The sequence below is a fragment of the Desmodus rotundus genome, chromosome 1, assembly GCF_022682495.2.
Source record: "Desmodus rotundus isolate HL8 chromosome 1, HLdesRot8A.1, whole genome shotgun sequence".
In the NCBI taxonomy this organism is placed as follows: Eukaryota; Metazoa; Chordata; class Mammalia; order Chiroptera; family Phyllostomidae; genus Desmodus; species Desmodus rotundus.
Genome location: NC_071387.1, coordinates 18,605,534 through 18,625,370, shown reverse-complemented (window position 1 = coordinate 18,625,370; position 19,837 = coordinate 18,605,534). Strand labels below are relative to the sequence as shown.

General features: G+C 42.8%; 1 protein-coding gene across 4 annotated transcripts in view; it reads right to left on the bottom strand.

Moving 5' to 3' along the window:
* SUSD1 (sushi domain containing 1) overlaps nt 1-19,837 on the bottom strand; it is a 143,595-nt gene that overhangs the window by 116,359 nt on the left and 7,399 nt on the right. For all 4 annotated transcript variants that reach the window (XR_008426530.1, XM_053921782.1, XM_053921788.2 and 1 more), the window contains exons 2-5: nt 15,620-15,745; nt 12,013-12,168; nt 3,378-3,530; nt 2,545-2,724 (exon numbers count right to left, since the gene is read on the bottom strand). Coding sequence is in view for 3 of the 4 variants with exons in the window: in XM_053921782.1 (XP_053777757.1) it covers nt 2,545-2,724; nt 3,378-3,530; nt 12,013-12,168; nt 15,620-15,745 (615 nt within the window). In the remaining variant the exon portion in view is untranslated. The remainder of the gene's footprint in view (nt 1-2,544; nt 2,725-3,377; nt 3,531-12,012; nt 12,169-15,619; nt 15,746-19,837) is intronic.

Here is a 19,837-nt window from a genome sequence, read left to right as displayed (position 1 = left end):
CTCAGTCCAGTAATCCAGAGGGAAATCCAATTTTCCAAGTAATACAAACTGTCTTATATGGGGTTTCCTATGTAAATACTGAGGGAGTTCTCTGATATGCATTACAACACACTTTAATCTAAGTTCTGAATTTTAATTGATCCACTGAAAGGTAATGTTAGAACTAAAATATACTTGTAGAATTTCTTAACCCCCAGGATAATAATTAACTATTAAAAGTGCTTAGAGTTGGAAATCATAAATCAGAATAGCAAAAGGATTAACCCGGCCAAGCACATCACTGAGGTTTCTTAGTTATACGATAAATTCAATGAAAACTGAGCTTTTTTCCCTTTGTTCAAAAAATGGAAACAGCTTTGTTATATGTTAAAAACTCCTTCAATACAAAAAGTATATAAAATATAAAAATCTTCCAGGACCCCCTCCCAGTAGAAATGACCACTGCTAACATTTTGATGCATAGTCTTCTACACTTCTTCATAAGCCTACCCGAACTATTTCAAAAGTAAGATGACATTATTCAGTTTCAACTTAGCAATATACTATTAATACTTACCTATGTCGATAAATATTCTTTGTCAACATAACTTTTATGACTATATAATATTCCATTTTATATATATGCCATAATTTATTTAACCAGTTTCCTATTGATAAACATTTGGAATTGTTTCCAATATTTCACTCTTATAAATAATTATAAATAAATAGAACTTCAAAAAATTAAAAGTGTGAGTGCTTTATATTTCTCTGTACAAGAAATTTAAAAATCTGGATGAAATAGGTGATTTTTAAGAATATGTAAATTATCAAAATGGATACCAAAAAGGATTAAAAATAGCCCATTAAGTAGAGAATTTATAAATTAAAAAAACAATTGGGCTACCTCTCCAAAAGTACCATATCCAGGTAGTTTTCCAGATGAAATCTCCCAAATCTTTTAAAATTCTATTTATATTATTTTCTAGAAAAGAAAAAATAAATTCTTTCACATTCTTTTTTTTTAAATTCAGAATAACATTGATACCAAACCCATATAGATGACAAAGAACAGAAAATAGACCAATCTCATTTATGAATATCAATACAAGAATTCTAAGTAAAATTTAACAAATATAATCTACATTAAAAAAATAAAACACACAAAACCCCAGAAGAATCCATTCCAGCAGTTACTATTGATCATTCAAGAAATCTAATAATATAATCCCTCATGTGACTGATTAAAAGGAGAAAATATATATATGATCACCTTAATACATGCCTAAAAGACTTGTAAAAAATAACATTTCTGATATTTAAAAATCCTAGTAAAATGAGAACAAATGAATGTTTCCTAAGATTATGTATATATAGCCCAAAACTAGTAAGTGAAGAGAGAGAAAGCCAAAGTAGAAAACAACTCCAATGGCCAAGACATGGGAACAACCAAATTGCCTCCTCAACAGAGGACTGGATAAAGGAGGAGTGGTATGCAGGTACCGTGGTCTACTACTCGGCCATAAGAAGAGATGAAATACTGCCATTTGCAACAACATGGCTGGACCTTGAGAATATCATGCTAAGTGAAACAAAGTCAGTCGGAAAAAGCTAAGAAGCATATGATTTCACTCATATGTAGGACATTAAACAAACTCATAGGCACAGACAACAGTGTGGTAGCTACCAGAGCAAAGAAGCCTGGGGGTAGGAAAGGGTACAGGAAGCCAAATATATGGTGACGGAAGATGATTTGGCTTTGGATGGTGGACACATAATGCAATATACAGGTCATCTACCACAGAAATGTACACTTGAAACCTACGTAACCAATGTTAACCAATGTCACCCCAATAAATTTAATTTTTTTAAAAGACAACTTTTTTCCAAACAACTACTAACACTGTAATTTCAAAAGGAGAAAACAAACCAAAAGTCAACATGATCATAAAAACAGTCGTGTACCAATGTGATTAAGAATACAACCTCTGAAACTAGAATGCCTGAGTTCAAATTTCACCTCTACCACTCTTTGTACAACCTTGAACAAATTAACTCCGCATGCCTCAGTTTTCTCGTGAGGACACTGTCAGGACTGAACGAGTCAATATATAAAGTGCTGAGAACAGCACCGGGCACACAGCGCTATGTCAGTGCACATAAGAATACAAGGAGATATATACACCACATCAAAAGCCAAGTTCATGAATGAATAATGAAACCCTAAACCATTGCCATGAAAGTCGGGAATAAGACAAGAATATTCAAAGTCAGCACTGCTATTTAAATGTTTGCTCTGGAAAGCACCAGCCAAGTGATCGATCAACAGAAAAACATAACTTTTTTTAAGTGTTGAAAAACAAAAGATGGAATTATCATTATTTGCAGATGATAGGGCACTATTCCTGAAAAACCCGAGAATCAACTGAAAACCTATTAGGAAAAAAAAGTGGGGAATGTATTGGGTTTACTTAATGCATTCACCACCCCCAAAAGAAATTTAAGAGAGAAATATGAAAATCTCAACGTGGTATAGCTGTGAACCTGAACCTTTTGAAAACTCACCTTGGCACTTTAATCTGGGGGACTCCCATGTGCCCGAGGCTGTGCAGCTTGAAACTGTATCTTCGGGGCCACTGAAAAATCCTTCTTTGCAAGTGTAACGGACCTGGCTGCCAAGAGTGGAAGTATAATTGCCTACAATATAGGCATCTGGGACCTCGGGCGGGGTTCCGCAGTCTATTTCTGAAAATAAATTAATGTCAAACTCATCACCATGCGAATATGAATTTTCAAAATCTAGAATCTCTCTCCCCCTACCCCATTCCCCCTCCCTACACACATAGACCCCAGCCATGTTTTAAATAGAACGGTTCATTTCCACATGACTTCTGGGCACGTTTCCAAAGACTATCTGTATTCCATCTTCTGACTTTCCATCGGTAATGGCAGCTATACATGCACAAAGCTGAAAGAATTTGGCCATCAACCCTCACTAACTTATACCCTCATTGGACTAACTAAAGAGAAGCTTAGTCCAATGAAGGGAAAAAGTTGCATTGCAAAGGACCTTAAGATATAGATGCCTTTATAATTTTCAGGGTCACTTTTGAGAAGCTGGTCCTTATCAGATCAGCTGTGTTTACAAGCTCACATAATGGTTAATATCAGAGTATCTATTAACTGCTAGAAATCCCTAAAGTTTACTAACTTTAGCTTTTTAATACAGTCCCTTCTATCTTGATTATGCTGTCGTTTGCTTATTTCACAGATGGAATAAATGTGCAAAGGAACTAATAATCCCCAACACAGACCCACAGACACAGGCTCAGGGCGGGACAAAGTCACCAGCAACAGCAGCCCACTGTCCCAGGCTGCATCCTTCGGCAGAGGCCCACCTGTGCATGACGTGGCGTCTCTGGCCGGATGGAAAGGCTCGGGCCCACTCTTTGGCAAGTATCCGTCCATACAGTAGCATTCGAAGCTCCCATGAGTGTTCACACACCGTCCTCCTTGCCTACACAGGCCGGAAACCTCACACTCATCTATGTCTGGAGACCCATCCCAAACATTAGAGGGAGAGAAAAAACAGAAAAAGGAAAAAAAGGTGTGTGGGGTGCGGGAATGCGACATTATGACAGCCATTTTTCACATCCTCCGTCTACACTTAACAGATGGGTGCATTCGCTTGCAATTGTATCATGAATTTTATTTCTGCCCTGAAGGGGTCTTCCTGTATATCCTTCAGTAAGAGGTGCTCAGTGAGTACTTGTGACCTTGTTATGGGGGTTTACAAAAACCAACGACCATCACCAACTCTCTGACACCAAATAAGATGAACCAAAAAAGTATGCTAGAAAAATTCCATTACTATAAAATATGGATGGCCTCAACCTCATACTAAAAATATCTGAAGAGCTCCAAATACAAAACAATTTAGACAAGAGTGAAAAATGCTTTCAAAAATGAACATAGGATAGTAAGACAGGTAGTAAGGGGATCATTCAGGAGGATCTTACTAATTTTACCAAGAAAACAAGGGCTTAAAACAGGCTTCAAGAAGAATACGACATGCTTCTTGGCAGACCTTCCCCCTTGACTGAGAATTATGAGAAGTAGCAGGTACAGGGGCAAGAAAAACACACAGTAATTCAGAGTCTGAAAAAGAATCCTCTCGGCTAGTTAGCAGCCCCTCACCCCCCACCCCCAAACTGGCTTAGACAACAAAACTCAGAGCCACCCACCAATTTCACTCGGAGAATAGAAGTACCTTAAGTGAAGTGGGGCGTTTCCCAGGACTTGTGCAGAGACCACTGCGGGGAGTGCACAGGGCGCAGCGTGACTGCAGGAAGTCTGGCTGCTCCCAGACCCTGGGATTTCAAAGACCAGTGATTTTGGAAGGTCTATTTATAAGGTGGCCAATATTTTATTTTGCCAGATAAAAACTTTTTTTCCCAAAAAATTACTAACACCATAATTTCATAAAAGAAGAAAGAAAATGATCTCAGAATCCTTTGAAATTTAACGTAATTTTATTGAAATTCACTATTTTGTCCTTTTTCTTTGTTTGGGTTTTTTTTGTTGTTGTTGTTGTTTTTGGTCTTGGACCAATGAAAACCTCATCAACCACTGATCTTTGCTTGGGAACTGGTAATTCACTCAATTGCTGAAGGAGCCCACACAAGCTACCAATTCTGATCAGCCTACACTTGTACTACAGCTAACTTCGGGGAACTCTTTGTGGGAGACTGTCTTCAGAGATGGCTGGCAACAATTCTTCCTCTCCCTTTCTCGCATGCCACTCCTCCTGTCAAGAGTGGAATCCATCTCCACTCCCCTCGGGCTGGCCTTGGGAATTGCTTTGGCCAATGGAATGGGGCAGAAGTAAGTAACACCGTTCCTGCTCTGGACCTAACTTTGAAGACACCTGAAAGCTTCCTCTTTCCCTCTCTTAGATGCCAGTGGCCATGCTATAAGGAAATCCAGGCTATTGGACTTGGGAGAGAGGCCCTAAAAGATGAGACCCCATGGGAAGAGAGAGGCCACCTGGAGGAGAACGTAGGTGCCTGGCTGATCGTCTGCAACAGGGACCTAGACATGTGAGAGAGGCCTTCTCTTACCTACCAGCCCTGCCCAGCCCCCAGATGGATGTATTTGCACAAGTGACAAAGCTACCCAGCCATGGAATTGTGACAAATAATTGTTGTCTTAAGCCACTAAATTTAAGAGGGCAGGGGTGGAGGGAGACTAGAGCCATGTAGTAATAGATAATTAAGACAGTTTCTAAAAGAAGATTTTATTCATTTTCAGAGAAAGGAGAAGTGTGGGAGAACGAGGGGCAGAGAAACATCAATCCATCAGTTGCCTCTTGCATGCCCCCAGTCAGAGACCTGGCCTGTTGGGAACCGCCCTGCCTGGTTTCAGAAGCTGTAACCCCCATGGCTAAGGCTGAGTCAGAGACCTTGGGACCATAAACCACTAAGGAGACAAAGCTTATCTCCCTGGCAGGGGCTCCGCCTCTGCCCCTTTTACTTCCCCCTGCTTGGCCCTGAGCCTGACCAGTTAGCCAATGACGGGTAAGATTCCTCAAGGGAGGAAGGACCTAAGACAAGTCCACAAGGAAGGACTCAGGGGGCTATAGAAAAAGGCGGGGTGATGGACCCTCACCCTTCGGCTTTGACATAGCCTGAGTCTTCATTCTGTCTGCAAGAAGTCTCCTAATCTCTTGGCTGCCTTACTTCCCCTGCCTGACTTAAGCCTGAAACAATGACAGAGGGCGGTGCAGTCATGTGCTGGAAAGGGCAGGTTCCCCAGGGCATCAGACCTAAGAAAGAATGCATAAAATCCTGTGAAACCTGCTTTGTTTATACCCTCAGCTGAAATGATAAGGGTCCAAGCCTGAAATGAGTTTGTTTCCCAACGTTTTATAGCCCTTTAACTAACTGACCCTGACTCAGAATAAGCCCTCAAAGTTCTTTATATGTTATCTATTGTTTGACCCTTACTGCCTGACAATGATTGATGAGCTTTACCTGTATTCCTGTGCAAAATGAACCTAATAAAAGCCCATTGAGGAAAAGGCTCCTGGCCCTCCTCCTTTGAGCCATCAGCCACCTTTCCTCCCCATGGTGATCCTTGGGTTCTCAGGGCAGCACTCAATCCACTGAACCACACCAGCCAGAGCTAATTAGGACAGTTTTGACATGTAAAGAGACACATAAGCCCAAACAACATTAAGAGAAAACTATTAATTAAAAAAGAGGTCTTTTACATTAAAAACAAAATACAAATGCCAAAAATAAAAACTCAATCAATAGAGACACTGAATAATAGGACTGATAATAATCAACCAATACCAAAAAATAAACATGCAGATTCCAACTTGAGGATTCTCCAAAAACACATAGAAAAAGAAATTACATGAGATAGAATATAGGATGAAACAATGATATGAGGACCAATCCAAAATACTCAATATCCATTTAATTTTTTTAGATTATACTTTTTATACTATGTCCTTTTTTCCCATCCTCATTCCACTTGGCAACCATCAGTATTCATTTCGGAGGAACTGCAGAAGAGAATAGAGAATGTGCAACAATTAGTATTTTAAAAATCCCTCCGCTTATGTGTCCAAATCCAAATAGCCTTTACAACGGACAGGCATGAATACTGAAAAATGAAAGTCATTCTGAACTTCATGGAATAAGGGGAACTTCTATAAACCTCCCAAGAGAAAGGAGTGGCGGTCGATGGGGAAGAGAGAACTCGTCTGACCCGGGACTTGCTGTCTGACACAGTGACTGCTGGGCCGCAATGGACTCATGCAGACAGGGTTCTAAGGAAAATGGAGCAAAACACCGTGCTCTAGGAAAACAAAGGGATGACCTTTCGGAACATGAATGGTCTCAGAACTCTTACCGCTGACATTTTTTTTCTGAAAAAGGTTTTGAGCAAATACTGAAGTCAGTGAACAACATCAGAATAATGGCAAGAGGAAGACATAATTAAACACAACGAAGAGGGGTGAGAGATGAAACCAGTGAAACTGACGGTTAAACCATTGCTGACAAGAAGATCGTGATGCTTTTGGCAATTGTTAAGAAGGATGCATGAAATACAAATAGCGGAAAATAAATTGGATCTCAGTCTAGGACAAACTTCAGAGATGCTTTCAACACGACAGAATACATGTGTTTCTAGATTTGATCCATCCTTCTAAAAATCTTGATAAAAGCTTTATCTCACTGAGGGATTTGTAAAGTATGTATGTATAGCTTTGACACATATTTTCCAGCCTGTCCACCTGCTCCAGACTCCTCAAAAGATAGTGGGAAGCAGTGTTTTGGGGGTTTTTTTTTGATAGAGTTCTAAAAATGAGCCACATAAGTAACTATAGGGCAAAAAATGTGGCTAGGCAGCAGTGGTCTGGAAAATAGCTCGAGGTCCCAGATAGTGATCAGCTCTGCATGGGTCACCACAGCCCCTGATCAGTTTGCTTTGTGCTCATTCAGCAACCTAATAAAAATAATTGTCATAGTGATTGTGAATAACTATTTCTGCTCAGCATCTTACACATACTAGGCACTGTTCTAACCCCTCATTATTTATTACTGATTATTTCTATCTTACTTAGTCCTCAGAAAAACCTGGGAGGCAGATGCTATGCCTCTCCCCCCTTGACAGATAAGGGAACTGAAGCCTGGACCGGTTGGATAACCGGACTGAAGTCACAAAGGTGAGTAGTGGGATGCCAGGATTGGAAGCCGGGTGGGTGTCTGGCTCTGGAGGCCATGCTCTTGACCACTACGTCTGCCGTCTCTCCCATGACAATCTGATTGCATGAACATCCGATCGATAACTCCCTGTCCACAGAGAGTGTCAGAAATATCATCAATTGCCTTAACAAAGTCTAGATTTGTCTACTATGTCTCATTGAGATGGGTATGACATAATTTTGACTTTCAATCCCCTACTACCTCTTATGCCCGAAAACCATCCCTTTTCTAACCCAGTCTAGAATCTCGGCTGTATAAACCCATTAAGCCTCTCGGAACAACTTCTCCACGTACTGGTAAATTCCATGGGGTCTCCAAGGTTACAGATGTTTGATTGTGAAGAAAAAATGTTCTAAGCCGCCTTATTAACATACTTAACTAATTGAGGGGGAAAATTCACTGTGTCCTATTCAATACATTGAATTATTAAACTTCATACACAGCCGGAACAATTTCTTACTAGATAGTAGCTAACCTGAGCAGGACACTCTGACCTGGCCCCAGGGGCCCGGTGTTCTATATTTAGCCCTTTCAACGAACAGCATGGGTTTGAAAGTCAGGAAGACCCAGGTTTGAGAACTGATCCTGCTGCTTACTAGACACACTAATGTCTGTTCCTTAACCTTTCTAAACTACTGCACAATGAAGCTAATTATAGCAGGGTTTTTTGTGGGGATTAAATAAAACATGTGGAAAGCACTTAGCCCAGTGTCTGGCAGACTGTAGGTCCTGAGAATGTTAGCTAATACATGAACGAGTCTCTCTCTACTGACTCATATCTCCCTGGAGCACAAGCCACTCCTTCATACCTGCGCCTAAGCGTGACCATGAGCATTGCTACCGGGGCCTGGGGCGTGGCCACCTGACTTGTTCCATTGGACTTGAATGCTCCCAGTTAGAAACAGAAAAGTCCATCTGGGGGACCCTGCACTGGGACAGGAGGGCCGAGGAGGCAAAGGTTTAAAAAGAAGGTAGCCTGTGAATACCCCGTTGAACACAAGCCCTTGTCTTGAGAAATCTGGAAAATGTGAAGACAGAATAGACCCGATAAGAAAAACACATTCAAGAACTCTCAAGTTCATGCAAATGCTCGCAGGGCCAACTTTTCTCCATATGCTGCCTAAGAACTAGATGCTCCCAACTCCACCACAGTAAGAGGAGACAAAAATTACTCCCTCACGACTTGGAAAGTAAACTTTTTTCCTGTCCCCTTCCTTCCTCAAATGCCAAATTCAGCTAAGCCACAGTAGAGAAAAATACACATACCCATTCAAAATCAGGATTGTTAAACTCACATCATTTATTACTATTACCCAGTGCTGGCAAGGATGTGAAAAATTGAACACCTTCGTGAAATGAGTAGTCAGGGAGAATATTGCTATGAACTTTCTGGAAGCCGATCTGGCACTATGTATCAAAATGTGTACCTTTGACACAGAAAACATTTTTTTGAAATGTGTAAAAGGCGATCATTATTTGTAAGGCTCTAAGCACAAGATATACCTTCAGCATTTCTTACAATAGCAAAAACCAAACAAACAACAAACAAAACCAACCCTAGAGAAACATTCCCAGTAGGAAAAATCAGTTAAGTAGCATAGTACAGCCATATAATAAATTCTGGATATTTAATTTACAATGAATTGTATTTTATCTATCTCTAGTATTTTCAAACACAGTTATAATTTACATTCAATAAAATGTAATGATCTTAAGTGTTCAGGTCATGAATTTTGAATCAAAAGTACCAAAGCTCTGCCCCAAAAATGTCAGAGGCCTTGACTAAGGCACCATTGCCCCTTCAGGGAATGAGGGGGCCCCTGTGGGTTCCCCTGCAGGTTAACATCCCCCACACTTTACTCTTGCTTCTTACTTGCTCAAGCCCCAGGACATAGATAAGGCCTGATTTCCACAGCAGTCTCATTTCTTTCCACCTACTCTCGGCCCGCGTGAGTCAAAGCACTGTCGCACTGGAAGGGCCCCAGAGCTTATTCCTTTGGGTTTCGGCACATGGCGAAGTTTCCATGACCCCCAGGAGTCACACAAGGGGCAGCCCTGGGGCTAGAACATCTGCAGGTTCTCCAGACCAGGAACCCCTACACTAGAACCCCTGCACCCATTCCTCATCTACCCTTGGTGACATCCAAAGAGACCTATGTGCAACCAGCTCCTGAACTTGACGTGAACTCTGTACAGTATGAGGAACATCAGGTCTCAGGATTCCTCATAATTGATTGACATCCTTTGGTTCCAGGCAAACACTGACTAACTGCTGATACCCCAAAACGTGCTAAGCCTGTGCCCCAGCTAAAGTCCACTGATGTTTCTGTGGCAACTGTGATAAAAAAACAAAAACAAAAAACCTCAGTGTCATCAAGAAAAGCAATCCCTTAGCTTTCAGAAAGCGATAGCTGGAGACCTCAAGAGGAAAGGTCATGTGAATGAATGATCGCCAATGGACATGGGGCTTCTTTCTGGGGGAATGGAGATGTTATAACATTTGATAGTGGGGACGGCTGCTCAACTTTGGGAATATACTAAAAACCACTGAACTGTATACTTCAAAAGGGTAAATTTTATGGCATGTAAATTACATCTCAATTTTTTTTTAAAGAAAAGGTCACTAAATAATTACAAGAAGTAGAATAGAAGCAGGGCCCAGATCAGGATTTTATTCCAGGAAGACTGGTTCTTACCAGGCAGACATCTAATAGGGTGACCCTTGCGAAATTTTTTTTCTTCTTTCTAGCTTTTGAAAAGTAGAATGCATCCTTGCAAACTGTAGTGACATAGTTACAAAGCTTTTTTCTCGAAAACTCCCACAGCCTTGAAAACACTATTTCAGGTATCACGTCCTCCAGAGAGTTCCTCAATCCCTTTCCCACTTCCAAGGTACGTGTCCCTGCGGATTCTGGTTTCCACTAAGCCCCCTTTGCTGACCTAACTATCAGGAACACTTCATTCTGAAATCAACTGTCTGCATCCCCTTCTATGTCTGCACCACTAGGATAGAAGAGCGTGGGAAGTATGTACTGAATTAACTGAACACCAGATCATCTTCTTGTAGGCTTTATTTTTTTAATGGTACCTTTAAAAAAAAAACCCACCTAATTTAATCCTGCAACATTGTACTTCTGCAATCGTATGGCAAGTAATTTGCTGCCTAAAACAACAGGATATTATAAAATCTCTTCTCGGAAGGAATGTGCTCATTCATGCCAAGAATAAATCAAGTGGACCCTTGGAGGGGCCTTAACCATGGTACAGGTCAAGAGGGAGAAGAAATCAGAGCATCTTGGTGAGTAAGAAGACAGACCATGTTCTCCTCTCCCTTTCTTTTCCCTGAAAACCTTTAAATATAGCAAAGCTTTTAAGCAGAGTCATTAAGTCTGTATAAACCCATCTTAGAATCAGCAGTCTCTTCCTGCCTTTCCTCTTCATTAGTGTTCAAAGATTTTCTAAGAAAACCCAAGAGCTGTATGACCATGACATGCTATAAGTAGAGTTCAGATAGTACAGGGGCCACTGAAAATTAGGAGGGTTTTGCCCACCCCTTGATTTCATGACCAACATATGCCCAGAAGTCTGACCGTCCAAGCTGCTATGGTCTGAAAAGTTACACTCATCTCTCAGCTTAGTCCTTGAGGGAGGTGAGCCCACACCTCCAACAGGAGAGGAGCGGCTCTCGGACCTCCCGCAGCCCACATCACAGTGCCCAGCCCCGGGCCCCTAGCCGGCAGTATGCACAGAGCTGGTGAGTGCCGGTCACTCCAAGAACAAACACCCCACCGTGTTACAGGAACCTGCAGATAGCACACCATCTCTGAGAATCCCTCCTTGCTATTTGCTGTAAAAATGATCAAACACACAGAACAAAGAAGAGAATATTACAGTGAACCCCCATAGACCCACACCCCCAAGGTTCAACAACTGTTCACATTTTGCCATTTAAAGTACCTTACAGATGCAGTAACACTGGATACTTTGTAATAACACCCCTACACACCTCAAAATAAGAATATTCTCCTAAACACCTCAGTACCATTATCCCATCTAACAAAATTAACCATAATTCTCCAATATTAACTAACACTCAGGCCATGTCTAATTCTCCCTCACAGACATTCTTACAGGAGAGCCCCTCCCTGCCATCACACCCTGTCCCAGCCCTGCCCTGCCCTGCCCCTCCTCCGCACCCCCAGACACGGTCCCCCCATCGCCAAGTCGCCATCATGGCAGCCCCCTTCGTGAGTACCTGTGCAAAAGGTGCCGTCGTTGGGGATGAACGTCTTGTTGTTGTTGGTGGCTCGATATCCTTCGAGGCAAATGCAATAGAAGCCTCCAAGCGTGTTGTGGCAAGATGTGTGGTTCCCACAGACCACCGTGGCCCCCAACTGGCACTCGTTTTTATCTGTCAAGACACCGAGACAGCGCCCGGGGCAGGCTGTCAGCCCACACAGGGTAAACCCCCACCATTCTCCTGTGCTGTGGAATCAACATTCTGTGACCTACTTCCCCAGCCTCTGTCCTGTCGCTGTGCTTCTCGGACTACAGCAGACGTGCCCCTCTGAGTTACGGGCTTGGTGGGTATGACGCCACAAGAGAAACCCGACATCTGTGTCTGGAAAGCCATCTTACTTGAAGACTGGGAGCAGATGATTCTTTTTGAACTTTCCCACGTTTGGAAAGATCTTATTGTAGGCCTAGGGGAACATATCTGGCAGAAATGCCACTCTCTGGGCTCAGCCATTCTTCTTGCTTTTTTTCATGAAAGCCAGAGGAGGATGGTTTTACATGTCGTGATTAACTGGGAAAATTGTTACTTCTGCGTTACCGGGAAACACAATGGCATTAGCGCTGAAGCCTCATCCGGGAGCAGGGCTCATATGGTGGCAGGAACAGCTCCTCAATGACCCAGTGAATAATATTAGTCACCCAGTGAGGCAGAACTGGAATATGGGTTGCCTGATGAGTCCACAGAAGCCTGCCTTGAGTATTTTTAATTCAATAATTTGATATAGATGCAAAATGAAAGTAAACCTTCCTCCCCTCTCTGTCCTCTGGCCCAGGAGTCAGCAAACTTTCGCTGTAAAGGGCCAGCCTTTGGTCTCTGGTAACCACTGCTCCGCCATGCTTCTGGAGCCCAAAATGGCCGTAGACAATAGGTTAAAAAAAAAAACACAAAAAACAATGCTGTCTTGGCTGGTGTGGCTCAGTGGATTGAGCACTGGCCTGCAAACCAAAGGGTCACCAGTTCAATTCCCAGTCAGGGCACAAGCCTGGATTGTGGGCCAGGTCTCCAGTAGGGGGTGTGCAAGAGGCAACCACACACTGATATTTCTCTCCCTTTCTTTCTCCCTCCCTTTACCTCTCTCTAAAAATAAATAAATAAATAAAATCTTTTTTTTTTTTTTTTTAAGAGCAATGCTGTGTTCTAATAAAACTCTATAAAAACAGGCAGTGGCCAAATTCTTCCCTTGCCTCTACCCTCAGAGGAAATTCCTGTGATCAATTTCTTATGAGTCTTTTTAGAGCTGATCTATCCAGCTACTGGTTTGAAGTTTTTGTTTTTGGGGGTGGGGGTGGAACCATTAACTTGTGAACCACAGTTTTTCTGTTTGTTTGTTATTTGGTGATTTATTACAGCATTGGTTCCTCGAAGCAGTTCCGTGGCCTCTCACAATAGCGCTCAATTCCTGCTGACTGGAAAGCACTCCCCCAAGCCCTGGCTGGTGGCTCAGGCGGTTGGATATCGTCCTGTGCACCAAAAGTTTGCGGGTTCAATCCCTGGTCGGGGTGTGTGTGGGAGGCAACAATCGATGCACACTGATGTTTCTCTCCTCTCCTTTCTTCTCTCTCTAAAAAACACAAACATATCCTCAAAAATAAAAAGTACTCCCCCCAAAAAAATCTGATGTCGGTTGTTTCTTTCATTTTTCTTATATTACCTTTGTTAAAATTTAATGGAACCTGGCCTGTGATTCATCGTTAAAACTGCCTGTGGTGAGACCTGCCTGAGCACTTAGAGAGACAGAGGGCACACAGCCAGGCCAAGCGTCCAGCCCAGCTGACTGAGCACTGCATGGGGGTTTCAGACACAAGTCCGGCTGCCCCCCAATGGGTCATTCCTGTCCTTCGCCGTTTCTGCCACTGTCTCTGAGGCATGTCTCTCCCCCATGGCAGGCTTCTCCAGAGGGGCTTGCAGCAGATTCTCAGATTGTTATCCCCTTGGCGTAATGCCATGTCATAGCACCTCTGGCACAGGTATAGCCTCACCTGAGATCACTGGCATGGTGTCGGCAGGCCACGTACTGGAAAGTGCAGTGTCTAGTGTTTGGAAGCAAGCAGCACCTAAATTCATAAAGCCCCCTCCTGCCATTAGGAGAAGTTTGTGTTGTTCAGAAGTCAAAAAGCAATCGAGGGGGCAGGGAGTTTTCCTGGGAGGAGGCCCTCATTTGGGGAGGGAGGAGGAAAGGATGGATTATCCATGGTCCTCAATTCCAACGGCATTGCCAAGCCCCTACTAGCAATCGGTGGAGGAGAAGGACGAAAGAAGTTCCCTCAGGAACCTTCGACTGCTGGGCAGCCACACCTGTCATGGGCAGAATCCTAGAGAGAGAATCAAAGAAGGCTCAAGTCCAGCCTGCAGGAATTGGCAACGGTGTGTGACTGGGACAGCTTGTATCTGTGAAGTAGAATGTGGCTTTTGAACTTACAACTGGGTTCTTCTTGTTGTTTTTTAAGGAAGACAAAAAATACAAAGATATCACAAGAGCCCTGGTGGGGGGCTCAATTGGTTGGAGCATCTCCCATACACCAAAAGGAGTGTACAAGAGGCAACCGATCAACGTTTCTCTCTCACATCAATGTTTCTCTCTGTTTCTCTCTCTCTCTCAAATCAATAAACATATCCTTGGGTGAGGACTGAAAAAAAAAAGATATCACAACAAAGTTATGTACACTGTCAGTCCACAACCTCAAGGCAAAACTATCAATGTTTCTACTGTATATAGCAAGGTTGCTGGGAGGAACCGGTTATTACAGTAACATTCATTATTACAAAGTTGCTGTGATACTCTCCTGCTCTCTGAATTGGGCTTGAACCAGGATATTGTCTGACCCTCATGGCATGGTAGATACCAAGAGGCAAAAAATGATCTCAGATGCTTCTGGCCCAAAGGTCTTTATATTTTTTAAGTCACCCAAGACTCCAAAAGGTCATAACCACAAAAAAAATGTGGAGGATGGATGCTGGCAGACATAAGACTCGAAGCAACAATGTTTCATCAATTAGCCAAAAAGTCTGACAATTGTCTTTTGTTTTTACTCACCGTATTTTATCTTTCAAGATTTCTACTTATTTATTTTTAGAGAGAAGGGAAGGGAGGGAGAAGGAAGAGGGAGAGAAACATCAAGTGTGGTTGCCTCTCGAGCGCCAACTCCTGGGGACCTGGCCCGCAAACCAGGCATGTGCCCTGACTGAGAATTGAACTGTACTCATGATACTTTAATATAAATAGCTTTATATCCAAACAACCAGAGAAATTGAGAAACTCAATATCGACGAGTCGCTCAGTTCAACTCAAGACTTGAATTAGATTTCAAATCTGTGTTAGACCAGAGAATCTTCAGAGATTCAAGTTCAATGACCTCTAATAAGAGGAGTACTTCCTTGGAAACACTAGAGACAGGCTATGTCCAAACACTAAAACAAAGACTTGTTATAATTGACAAAACTTCTTGTAATAAAAACAGGGGGGAAAAAAAACAGTGTTTTCTCCCCAAGGACCTCAACTCTTAAACACTAGAGAAGTTTGTTTGTTTGTTCAACTTTTTCACATAAGACAGGAGTCGGAACTCACCAATACACTGAGTCCTCCCGTTGCCCACAAATCCATACTTGCAAATGCACATCCTCTTCCCTTCCCGTTGCTTGCAGGTGGCATGTTCATGGCAAGTGGCACAGATGTCTAAACCTGAATCACCAACTGTACATATCAGGAAAAGAAAACGTCAATCACCTCCTCCAGACAAACCACTTTTCGGGTAGTAAACATGTATAATGGAGAACCAAAATTTAAATACCAACGTTAAAAAGGATCTGATCCCGTCCTTAAAACCCTACAGTGAGTGCTCATTGCCAACAGAGTCAAGCGCAGATTCCTCTACTTGGCGACCGAGGCTCTCAGCAGTCTGATTCCAGGCTCACTCCTCCAGCTTCCTTGTTCCCAAGTCCGAAACACAGGCGGTGCCCTCTGGTCAGGAGGCCGCCTAGTCTTTCCCGTATGTGCTGTCCACTCATACTCCACGCCATCATCACGATGTTCCCTCCAATTAGAATGTCTCTCCCTCCACCTCTGACCAGTTAGCACCTGTTCCGATTTCAAGACCCAATTTAAACATCATCTTTTCCCTACCGCCTTCCCCATTTGTCCATTCTTGGAGAAAACTAAATGTATCTTCCTCTGTGCTCCCCTAACACCTGTATGTTCCCCTATCAACCATGTCAATGTGTCATTCTATTCTGTTCCAGCTGTGTCTTCCCAGCTTGGGATTATGAATGAGCTTCTCAAGGACAGGGACTGTGTCACTTGCCCATATGTCATGATTTACACAGTGTAAACATTCCATCTATTTTTATTAACCAGCTGGGTAAAGCAACCTGTGATCCTACTTGCTACAACTCAAAAAGCAACTGGAAGGGAGAAAAACTTCTCTCTTACCCCATCCGTTTCCCTTTCAGGGAAAAAGTGAATATGTGCACAATGTCAATGAGAGAACAGCCAGGTCCCAGCAGGATGACCAGCTCCCAGTTACTTAGATAAGCAGCAAAAGTGTGTGGAGCTAAAACTCCTGAAACACCCAAATGACCAGATGGTGCTACACGGCCCGAGATCAAACACGAATTTCTAGCAGAGGCTAGAGAGGATCGTGTTGCACTCCCGGCGTCTGTAATTTCAGGAGTGGCCAGCAAGGAGAAGCTTTTGGCATGGAATTTCATCTCCGTCCCGGCCCTGTGGCTCTCCTGGTAACGTAGACGCAGCCCTTGGGCTGCTGTGGCCACGAGCCCAGCTGAGACCGGGAGACTTCTCAGTGCTCTTAACCAGGCTGGCTTCATTTTTTTTTTTTTTTTAAAGAAAAGACAACACAGAAATGAGACAAACCACTACTTATTCCTAGTACCAAATGAACCATGGAATATTTTTAAAATTTATTATACCTAGACCATAAAGTAAAAGGAGAAATTGTCAAAGTCATACTATCTGATATCTGACTACCATTATTAATCTGATAAAACTATAAAATAAAACATAAGACTAGTGGCCCCAAAAGAAAACTAACTCAAAACTATAGAACACTTTCCTAAATAAGTCTTGGGACAAAGAGAATTATCAAAATTGATATGTTTACTAACAAATGTAAGAACTTACCTACTCCAGGAAATTTGACTTTTACATGTCTTTATGCTTTAAAAGAGAGAAAGAAAAGCAGGGAGCCAAGGGGGGAAAAAACTAGAATTTTAATGCAGGAAGCTTAAAAAGAGATGAAGAAATAAAATAGAGGTTTATGAGGAGTTAAGAATTAGTAAAAAATTTTAAAATGTTAAAAGTTAGAAAATATATTCAAATTCATTTTTTAAAAACTGTCCCCAAAGTCAGTACATCATAAAGACCAGTAAAGTAGTCAAAACTCAAGTAAGGGGGTAAAGAAAAAAGAGCATGTACAAACTTTGGAATAAGAAGGGCCTTATAACAGAAAATATGTAAAACATTTTTAAAATTACAAATGAAAGACTTCCGGTTACATACCACAGAATTAATATACTCTCAACCGCACCCCACCCCTCCAGAAGACATCGAGGACTAGGAAAGTATACATCCCCGGAGGCAAGATGATAGCAGATAAAGGATGTCACCAATATTTCAGGAGATGAGAGAAGTGGACATATGGGACTTGCCTGAGAAAGAGGAAGAACTAAAAAGCAACCCCGAAAAGCTCAGGAACTGCAGTCACTGAGTAACTCAGAAGGCAAGCATAGGGTATAGGCCTGGAAGTTCAGGGCATTGCTCGAAAACATGTCTGAGGAGTGGTTAGATGCCCAGATCCCTCACTAACCCCGGCGTCCGACAGACTTTTACCACGTGGGGGGAATGGACCAGAAATGCTCCTGAGAATAGGAGCAACAGACAAAGCTGAAGTGATAGTGAGCCCCTCACCTAAATGTTCAACAATATGGGTTAAACATATGTAAGTAAGCATTTTGACATTTTAACACATAATATTTTTTAAAGATTTTATTTGTTTTTAGAGAGAGAGAAAGGGAGGGAGAAAGAGAGGGAGAGAAACATCAATGTGTGGTTGCCTCTCATGTGCCCCCTACTGGGTACCTGGCCCACAACCCTGGCATTCGCACTGACTGGGAATCAAACCTGAGACCCTTTGGTTCGCAGGCCCGCACTCAATCCACTGAGCCACACCAGCCAGGGCTACACATAATATTTAAAACAGTTCCACGGGGACACTGTCAACGCACCATCACACGCAACCAAAATTTTGGAAGTAATTTTAAAATAATGGATCCCAGGTCAAGTCCACAGACCCAGCTGTGACCAACCACAAAATGGCGAACATTTGCCCAGCGCGCGTGTATAGTACAACGGTAGATAGAAATACCATCTAATAAAATCAACAAAAAATGGTAAAATATTTGATTTTTTTCCTTATGCAGAATGCTTGCCTTTATAAAGATGGCAGCATTTACGTACCTTCAGTTCCAGAAACTTATATCATATGGAAGATGATTGCTTCATATAACTGCTAAGTGAATCTAATAAACACACACAAGAAATTAAGAAGCAAAGTAGCACCACCCACTCAGATAAATTGAAGGAAGCCCCATCTGAATTAGTGAAGGACAGAATCTAAAGCATTTTTAAATAAATGTAATTAAGTTCAAGTTCATTCAATAGATAGAACCAAACAAAATATGGCCCTGTAGGAAGGCAGCCAGGTACAGAGGAAAGCTCTGGACTTGACAGTGGGAACTGGATCCTAAATCTCTCTGAGTCCCATTCATGTGTGACCTTTAGCAAATCACCTAATCTCGCTGGGTCTAGCTTTTTTCTTCTGATCTAGCCCTTTAGAACAAGGGCTTTGGGCTTCTCAGATTTTAAACATGCATTCAAACTACCTGAGGATCTTGTTAGACTGCAGGCTCTGATTCAGTGGGTCGGGGGGTGGGGGGCCCTATAAACTCGCATTACATTTCTCCCAAGCTCTCATGGGGGACACATTTGAGTAGTAGGATTCAATGGCCCCTGAAGTGTTCTGACACTTCATCCTTAGGATACCTGTCGTAAGGACCCATTAAGGATAATTTAGCATGAACGTAACCCCAAGGGCAGTACGTGCTATGTCTGGCTCAGTAAATGTCTGCTCCTCATGCTGGCAATAGAGATGCATGCCAGGCTCCCAGAGACGTCTCAGACCCCCTGCAGGAGAGAGAGAAAGAGGTTCCAAAGAAAGGCCTCTGCTGAAGCTCCTCATTCAGCCATAATGAGCACCGTCTGCAGGGTCCTGTCGGGCAGCCCTCTGAGTACTAAATGCTTGAAGGACCAAGCAGCTAGCCTCTTGGGGAAAAAATCTTGTCCTGAAGAAAAGGGCAGGGAGCACAATCCAAATGCAAAGATAGAGAAGTGGGAGGTGGGAGGTGGGAGGCGGAGGCGGGGTGGGAGAGGTGGCTGCTGCTGACCACACACAGTGTCCATTGTTCAACAGCCCGCAGCCAGATTAAGAATCACCAGGAGACAGGGTGACCAACCCGTCTTGGTTTTAATACTGAAAGTCCTGTGTTCTGGGAAACCCCTCATTTTGGTGCCAATCAAGACAGTGGGTCACCCTCCCTGGAGAGCCTGTTAAAGCAGAATCAATCCCCAGAGATTCTGATTCAGTAGCGGTGGGGTAGGGTCGAGAACCTGCATTTCTAGCAAGCTCCCGGGTAGACCACCTGTGAGTCCTGCTGCGAGTCTAACTCAGCCTCAGGACTTGGGCCAGACCCTGGGGGAAGGAAAATGCTACAC